The sequence below is a fragment of the Equus asinus genome, chromosome 21 (genome assembly GCF_041296235.1).
Source record: "Equus asinus isolate D_3611 breed Donkey chromosome 21, EquAss-T2T_v2, whole genome shotgun sequence".
Classification (NCBI taxonomy): Eukaryota; Metazoa; Chordata; class Mammalia; order Perissodactyla; family Equidae; genus Equus; species Equus asinus.
Genome location: NC_091810.1, coordinates 47,507,055 through 47,515,485, shown reverse-complemented (window position 1 = coordinate 47,515,485; position 8,431 = coordinate 47,507,055). Strand labels below are relative to the sequence as shown.

Sequence of the window (8,431 nt, the reverse complement as noted above, 5' to 3'; positions counted from 1 at the left end):
TTATCTTAGTCTGTTCACAACTGTGAGCCATTTTTGTTGACGTTAATTGCATTCTCTTCATTTTACTTGGATCTCAGGAGAAAGGAGATTAAATGTGTTTTTAAACAGCTAAATCTTCTCTCATGATTTTTTCTGCCATTTTAGTTTCAGTCTCCAGCTTCCTTTTATTTCAGATGTGTACAGATCCAACATATGGTTGGATATTTTTTAAAACCCAGTGTGAGATTCTGTTCATAGACAAATTTTACCCATTTCCATTTAATACGGACTTATTCCTATCTTTGGCTTTCCATCATGCTTTCTTATTATTTTTTCCTCCATTTCATACGTCTGTTGATTTGATTGAGCTTCCTTCTTCATCTTTTTCCTCTAATGTTTTAGGAGTTGTGGCAGAGGCAGTTGGTTGCCTCTCCAACATCTACTCTTTCTTTTATCTTGTAAATGGAACCCTGAGGTAGGGCACATTGATTTGTTCACCAACATTCTTGTTCTCCTATCCTTTCAGGTATGTGGAGAAATTGAATTTTCCTTCTCCTTGAAGTTAGACACAGTTACATGACTGTTGAAGCAATAAAAAGGGAACAAAAGTGAAATATGACACTTCTAAGTGAAAGACTATAACGCTGGTGCTCTTCCCTCCAGCCCTTGCTTCCCCTGCTTGGGCAAGTGCAGCCACAGGAGTTCATATCCACATGGAGGTGGTGTAAGAGTGGAGCAGCCTGGAAGGCTGAGCAAACACACGGAGGGATACTGCCATGGAGAGTTGCCCAGACCCCAGCAGACTTTGCATGAGTGAGAAATACATTTCAGTTAAGCCACTGAGGTTTGAAAGTTTGTATTACAGCAGAATCTAGCCTCTTTGGATACACCTGAATTTAGTCTTGGTGGCAATATGTGTCCTTGTAGCAGAGAGGGTCAGGTAACAGTTCTAGCCGATGAAATATAAGTGGAGGGGGCTAGGTGAGTGAGCCTTCTAGGAAAGGCCTTTAAAGGAAATGAAGTCAGCTGGCACAAGTTGTTTCTCTTTGTGCCCTTCCTCTTCTTGCCTGAAGTGTACACATGATGGCTGGAACTCTAGGAGTCATCTTGAGAGTATGAGGACTAGGATCCCATCCCAGGGTGCAGTGTGGAAACAGAGAAGAAGAAATGACCTGTCGACATTGTGCAGCTGCCGTATCATGGCCTTCCCATTGCTGGGCTTCATTTATGGGAGAAGAAATCAAACTTCTATTTTGCTTAAGCTACTGTTTTTCAGGTTTCTCGTCCTAAGAGCCAAGCACAATTCCTAACTGTTATGGAATTTATTTAAGTAATTTTTATTCCTCTATTATTTATACTAAAATTATTTTTCATGTTTTTATTGTGGAAATTTTCAAACATATCCAGAAGTAGACAGAGTAGTCATCATCTACCTTCAACAATGATCAACTCACAGCCAGTCATCTTTCACTTATACCTCCCACTCTTCCTGCCTGGGCTGGTTCTTGAAGCTGGCCCTGCCTGCCTGCTCTTGTGGGTGCCATGTTGTTCTCAGCCCACCCCCAACAGATGAACCTACTTACAGACCTAAACACACCTTCTGCGTTGCCCGTGGTCTCTCCCTTGGTCTTGAATGGTGAGCTCCCCACAGCCTGTGCCTTCTTGTCTCTGTCCTAGATGTCTTTGGGACCATCAGTCCTTTTGACACTTTTACCTCCCCCTTCCTAAGGGTCCAGGGACTCTTGGCTACTTCCCAGCCCCATAAGGGAGTATACAGGGCTCAATGGAGGTAGCCCTCAGACCCACCACTTTGGCACCTCCCTCAACTTTCACAACCTTTCACCTTTGTGCCATGTGGTCTCGCTGGGTTATGTTCTCAGATTCCTCTATGCCTATTGGGGTGATCTGAGGGGAGAGGCTAAGCTCAGGATCTGGCAGCAGGCTGCAGCAGTACTCAAGCCCCCTCAAAGTCCTCTGTCTCAGGGTCATGAATGGGCTTTTGTCTCTTCCTGCGTGGCTGAAACTTTCTCTACCTGCCCTGTCCCACACCCCTTTTCACTCTCAGAATCTATGGTCATCCTCTTTAGAGTCACACTCTATCCTAAGTTCTTTGTTCTTGACACTTGATATGAAAGCCCAGCTGGGAGGGCCAAGAAAACAATTTTTCCTTTCAACTCATTCTAGCTCTTCTACATAATAAGCTTCCAGACTGCTAACTTGTGGTGGACTTGAACAAACTCGATTTTTAGAAACAAAGCTGAGCAAAGAACTCTTTACACCAAGCAACATCCACCTGGTGAGATGGGAGTCAGGAGGGGTGGTGGTCAGAGCCAGTGTCCTCCAGGAACGTGTCAGATGTGTTTTTGTGTGGTCAGTGGGATGTTGGCCCACTCAAGCTGCCTGGCATGGCATGGCAGTGGCTATGGCCGTCTCACTTTGGGTTTGGCATGTGGGACAGAGAGAAACAGAAGACAAGGCAGGATGGGGACATGGAGTGGTGGTGGGATCAGAGCTGAGGTTGGTAACGCATCAGGTGAGGGGCTTGAGAGCAAGAGGTGGGTGTCCTGGAGGCAAGGAAGCTAGATGCCATCTGGGAATCATTTTTCAGGGCTGGAAGGGACCTGCAGAGGATGGGCCCTCGCTTACTGAACTATCTTCTTAGGGGCCCAGGAGGCTGGTCCAGTCTGAAGGTCAGTATATTTCTTTGTTTCTAGGGCACATATCCCTTGGGGACACAATGTCACCTGGGAGAGGAGAAAGAGTGGGGATACAGAGTCCCCTGGAGTGCTCTCAGGCCCACTTCTGCCCCAAAGCTGCAAGCATGCTCCTCCCATTCCCACTTCTATTGTTTCAGTGTATTCTCAGGAAGAGTTTCTTATGCAGCTCAATTCTCAATGATGTTGGGGAAGAGAATGCAGGGTCTGTGAGGTTCTGCAAGGGTCTGAGATGTATACCTCTGAAAGCCCCACCTACAGCCTCACCCCCGCTGAGGAGGGGAAGGTGGCTCTACTGATCCAGGCAACACTAGGCAAGCCACAGACCTCACTATTAAAGGGGAGCCCCTCTCCTGAATCACATCCTATGCCTCATTCACTTCCTCTGCCTGGGGCTCTCTGATGCCCAACACCCAGAGGTCCAGGCCATCTCTGGCTTTTCAAGACCTCTGACCATTGGAGGGACACCTACCGTGCTGGTAAAGACCTTGAATGAAGCTTGGCCTTCTCGGGCTGGCCCCTGAGTCTCCATTGCTCACACCTGTGTGGTGCCATCTTCCTGGGATCCTGTCTACCTGGGACAAGAGACCCCACCCACATTCCTCCCAACAGCCTCTCTCCATCCCAGCCCCCAGCTAACAGGAGGGGTTTTGTCTTCCTGCTTCCAAAGGTTTTTGACTCAAAGTGGCTCTTCTTCTGGATCCCTGTTTCTCTTTGCGTTCTTAGCTCATCAAAAAGCAAACAGCTTTGATTACTTTGAGCTCTCTGAGTGTTCAGATTGGAATTCTGCATGACCATCCTCAGGTGGGACCACACAGGCTGAGTGGGAGGCATACAACCTAGACTGGGAAGGGCTTAACTCAGCACTTTCCAAATTGTGGCCACATATTGAATTCTGATGCCCACGCCTCCCCAAGTCCGATTAAAGCAGAATCTCTGGATGGGCATAGGCATCAGTATTTTTTGTGTCCAAGGGGATTCCAATATTCAATGTGGGCTGAGAACCAGACACTTAAACCCTTGCCAGCACAGGTTTTAAACTCCTCTCACTGCAGGGGTGGCACCTACAGGGCTAGTCATGCAGAATTCCCATCATGTTCAGCATGCAGACCTAACCAGTTTCCTACCACTCATTGCTGCTAGTAGCAGGAGGAGAGATCTGTACCCAAAGCTCCTGAAGGAGGTCCCTTGGAAGAGCGAGGTACCCCTGCTGTGTTATTGCCACCTGTAGCTACTAGAGGTAATGGGTGTCAGCCTCAACCCTGAATCCTTACATCTGCCACAGCTGTTCTGGAGACACCCTCCCTGGAACCCCAAACACATACACACACACACACACACACACACACACACACACAAGGGGGCCTGGGGTGAGGGAAAGCCTTACCAAGCTGCAAGGCCCATGAAGACCTGTGACTTCTGTATACCTCCCAAACTGGTCCTCCCATCCCTCGTGCAAAGCCACCCATTGCAAAATCCTGGGGAGTGTCATGGAGCTCAGGCTTCTGGGGTGAAGTTTCAGAGGCAAACATCTGAGGGACACAGGGTGAGAGTGAGGAACCTTGAACATGGATGACAAAGCAGAGACTGTGAGATCACGTACAGAGAGAGTTGAGCCACAGACGCAAGAGGTAACGGGAGACTCAGCAGAGCAGAGGCCCCTCAGCACCCACTCCAGGCAGGCCCGGCAGGGGTGCGGCGGTCTGTGGAGGGTTGGGAGAAAGAGAGGGGATCTTGGGGGGAGGCCAGCACAGCCGCTTCTGAGGATGTGGTAGGATTTAGAGGCTGCATCCCCAAACCAATGGCCTCCAATGGCAGAAGGACAGCCCCTCCCCCTGCCCACCCCTAGTCCTCCTCTGCTTGTTTACCCACTCCGGACCCCCCCCTTGGCTCCCTCTCCCCTCCCTTACCCCATGTCTGGATCTCCCAGGAAGTGGCCAGCGAAGGAGAGGGAAGCCTTGTCTCTCAGCCCCTGGGAGGGAGGCAGCAGGCACAGCTGCTGCTCCTCAGCTCCTGCCCTGGCCTTCCCCAGGGGCTGGCTCTGGCTGGCTGTCCCCCAGTGAGACACAGTCCTGCTGTTGCTCAGTGGGGATGCCCTGTCATCCTGGCTCCCTGCCAAGCGCTGTTCTGGCCCCAAGGACTCTGCCAAGCACAGGCCTGTGGAATCCTGGCCTTTCCAGCTGGCTCTGGCTGCAGCCAGATTCTCTGGTGTCCTATCCTGAATGGAGATACCTAGGCAGGGCTGCATAAAAATAAAGCCCAGTGCCTACCATTACTTGCGGAGGTTGCTGAGATCAGGCTGGCTGAGGTGTCAGAGCCTGACCTGGGCCCTGGGGTCTCTTTTGGGTGCAAGATTGGTCAGCTTTGTATTAGGAGCAAGGGCCTAGGATAGGTTGCCCTAGGATGGGCTCTAGACCATGACAGGGAACCTTTTTTTGGGTAGAAGGCAGGAAGGTTAGGGCTGATCTCTCTTCCAGGGGTCTAATTTCCAAGGGGCAAGATCGTTGTCAGTAAATGTCTTTATTGGAAGAGAGATCCAGTCTCCTTGGCTCTGCCAGTGACCTAGGTCATGAGGATTTCAATGTCGAGCTCCAGCCGGCTGGCTCTGACCTCATAGCAGCCCCGGATCAGGCCTCTGGTTTGGCTGGCATGCCAGCGCCAGTAAGACTGGATGACGCAGGCCGCTTGGCGTGCCTGGAGAAACCGTCTGCGGGCCTGCCACATTCGCACCTGTGCCTGCACCTTCACCACGGCCCACTCCTGGCAGGTGTAGACTCTTAGAGCCAGGCGCCGTCTTTGCTCCAGCGTCTTGGCCTGCACGGACCTCCACCAGCACTGGATGACCAAGGCCCTGAGTGCCGCGTGCAGTAACGTCCGGCGCACCACGTTGCCACGCCACCATGCCTGAATCTTTATGGCTGCCTTTTCTAACTGATCAGGGGAAGAACAAGAAGATGCTCAGGGGGGTACCCTCCCATTCCTATCCCCACCTCTGGTGCTGAGAGGAAAGGGGGCCTGGCCCAGGTGGCCCTGCCCTTTCATTTCTAGGCCCATCCATCTTATTTTCAATCCCCCACTCACCTTCAGACACTGCTCATCATCTGGGGGGCAGATCCCTCCTGTATGGGCCTTACCCACATTTTGTGTGTCCATGGCCCTGGTCTTTAAAGTCCACTCATCTATCAGTTAGGCCACCCTAGTCTTTAGCCCCGCCCTCAACTGTTAGTCACCTCCTATCATTAGACTCCGCCCACCTGCACACAAGGCTCCCCTCATCAGGCCCTGTGCACCCACATTTTAACTACATCTCTCTCTCCTCTTCTCTTGCTTGTGTCTCCTTATGGGTTAACCAGTCACCTTCTTTATTGATTCCCATCATTTCGGGGGCCTGCCATTATCTCTTGCTTTCGGTTTATTTCTCAGACCCAACTCGTGTCTTAAGTCTTTATCTTTCTACACCTCCAGTCACTTATTTCTGTTCCTGCTGGTGGCAGTGAAGAGAGAGATTCATGCAGCTTTCCTTCACATAAGGGGTTTTACTTCAGAATACTCATCGCTAGTAGCTGGATTTCTGGAAGCTTCAGGGTCAGAGCCCATGGGAGGGCCCTGAGTAGTGTGTTCATGGGGCAGTATATTTTTGTGTAAAATTTGTGAAAGCGAGATAATTTAGCTGCAGTTGGAGAGGGCCTCTGTCTCCCCCGTCTGACTCCCTCTGTCACCCTTCTCCTCTTGGGTAGCGTGGAATGGCTATAGCCTCTTTTGGGACATGACTAGGGGGAAGCTGAGTTGAACTATACTTAGTTTAGGATAATTGGGATAGATTGATGTGGCTCACCGTTCCCCCTGGGGTTAGATACACTTTCACTAGCCATTCTGCTGGAACTGGCTTCCAGGGCTATGCTTTCCAGTTTCCGCTTCCACTCACCTGTCACAGTATGAAGATGTGGGGACAGAAGTGCTGCAACGGTGATACGAACATGCCCTACAGTGCCCGGCACCAGAAGTATGTGGGCAGGAGAGGAAAAGCTGGGTTTGAGAAGTACGGTAACAAGAGCTGGTGTGTAGAAAATTCTTCCTGTTAGCAGACGCGTAAAACCGTAAGTGGAAGATTCTGTTCTCACTGACGCCTGATTAAAATTGAAGTTCTGTCTTGTCGGGAATATACTTGACAATGCAGTGAGACGGTTATAAACACACCATACTTTTTTTCTTTTTTTGTTGTGAATTTTGTGAAATAGAATTTATTGGAATTCTTGTGATTGCGGGGCACCAGCTCGCAGAACTAGTCTGAGCAGGGTGTACGGTGGGATGAGAAGCTGTATGTTTTATGCATCCTATGTCAATAATAAACAAGTTTCTATAGAAAATGATATTGCAAAATCATCATATGAAGAAATAATCAAAGGTTATGGAGCAAAAAACATAGGAAAAATGTTATACAGGTGAGACAGTTAACCAATATGTACATTATGTTTTGGTATTTGCCAACTTTTAAAAATTTGCAATCCGTTGTGATTTCTTTACTCATCCTAAATATTCACATACCTCATTTTAAGTCTGTAATTTTGTATTCTTTTTCTCAAAGTAGGCCTTCCAAATTATATAAGCTTCAGGTCCCACAAAACCTGGATCTGCTGCACTGTGCTGTAAGAATGAAACTGTGCAGCCAGGCCTCCTGGGAGCTCACAGAGAGTGGCGTTTCTGGGATTCAGAGTTCGGACTGGAACTGCAGGTGCGGGTATGCAGAGATGCTGGAGTCCTTTGGGATTCGGAAGGCTATTCTGGCTCTGGTTTTAGCTAGCATGCTATCACTCATTTTTCTGCATGAGGGTTTGTTGGGTTCCCACTGCTTGAGAGGCCATGCACTATCTGTGGCTCCTGTTTAAGTGTTTTTGAGGCCTCATACCATCACTCGTACTAATTGCCATGGTACTGTCCATTGGTGTCTTACAGGTTCTGGCCCTATTGTCAACCAAGCAACCTCTTTGCCTCATGTTAAAAGTGCTCAAGAGTGGACCCTATTGCTTCCTTTAACGACTGTCAATCTGAGTGAGAAGAGCCCTGGGATCAGCTATCTCGAAGGCCTCCGTTGCTGCATTAAACCATTGGTCCTGGCATCTGGCATCCATTCCCAGCCCAGTATGCTGGATTCCGCAGAAGGGATCACTCAGAAGGGGGCCGTGGATGCGGCCAGCCCTCTGAGGCTCAGTCCATGCAGGCCGGGTTGCCACGATCAGGACGCCAGATCACGCTGTTCCTTGTGGATCCCCGTCCCCACTCTTCCCTGGCTGGTTGCCAGAGTATCCTGGCTTTGTCCTTTTCTTAGAGGTTCCAGGAAGAACTTGCCAGCCCCTTCTATCTTCACGCTTCTGCAGCTATTGATCAAGTGGCAGCAGACGGGGCGGAGGGGTAAGATGAACTCCCTGAATCCAAGTTCTCACAGATCACAAACCTCGGTCTCTACTTTCTTACTGCTCCCCTCCCCAGCTTCCGATTCTCTCCTTCTTGCTTGATTTTTTTTTTCCTGATTATAAATATAGTACATCTGTTGCTAAAATTTCAAATAATGCAGAAACAAATAAGGTAGATAGTGCATTTCCCATGAAATTTGCTCCCAGAGCTATTCTTCCAGATTTTATACAGTGAGCAGACTGACTTACATTTTCTACTAAAAATAACGTATTTGTAATTTATACATTTCAAACTAAAATTTCCCTTGGCAATCAGTGTTTCCTCCC

General features: G+C 49.2%; 1 protein-coding gene across 1 annotated transcript; it reads right to left on the bottom strand.

Annotated features, from left to right (window-relative positions):
* Positions 1–5,255: 5,255 nt before the first annotated feature.
* Positions 5,256–5,846, bottom strand: IQCF6 (IQ motif containing F6). The gene is made up of 2 exons (XM_070492350.1): positions 5,832–5,846; positions 5,256–5,624 (listed from the first exon to the last, which is right to left on the bottom strand). Exons 1-2 carry the CDS (start codon positions 5,844–5,846, stop codon positions 5,256–5,258), a joined length of 384 nt encoding a protein of 127 aa, XP_070348451.1.
* Between the last annotated feature and the right edge of the window lie 2,585 nt (positions 5,847–8,431).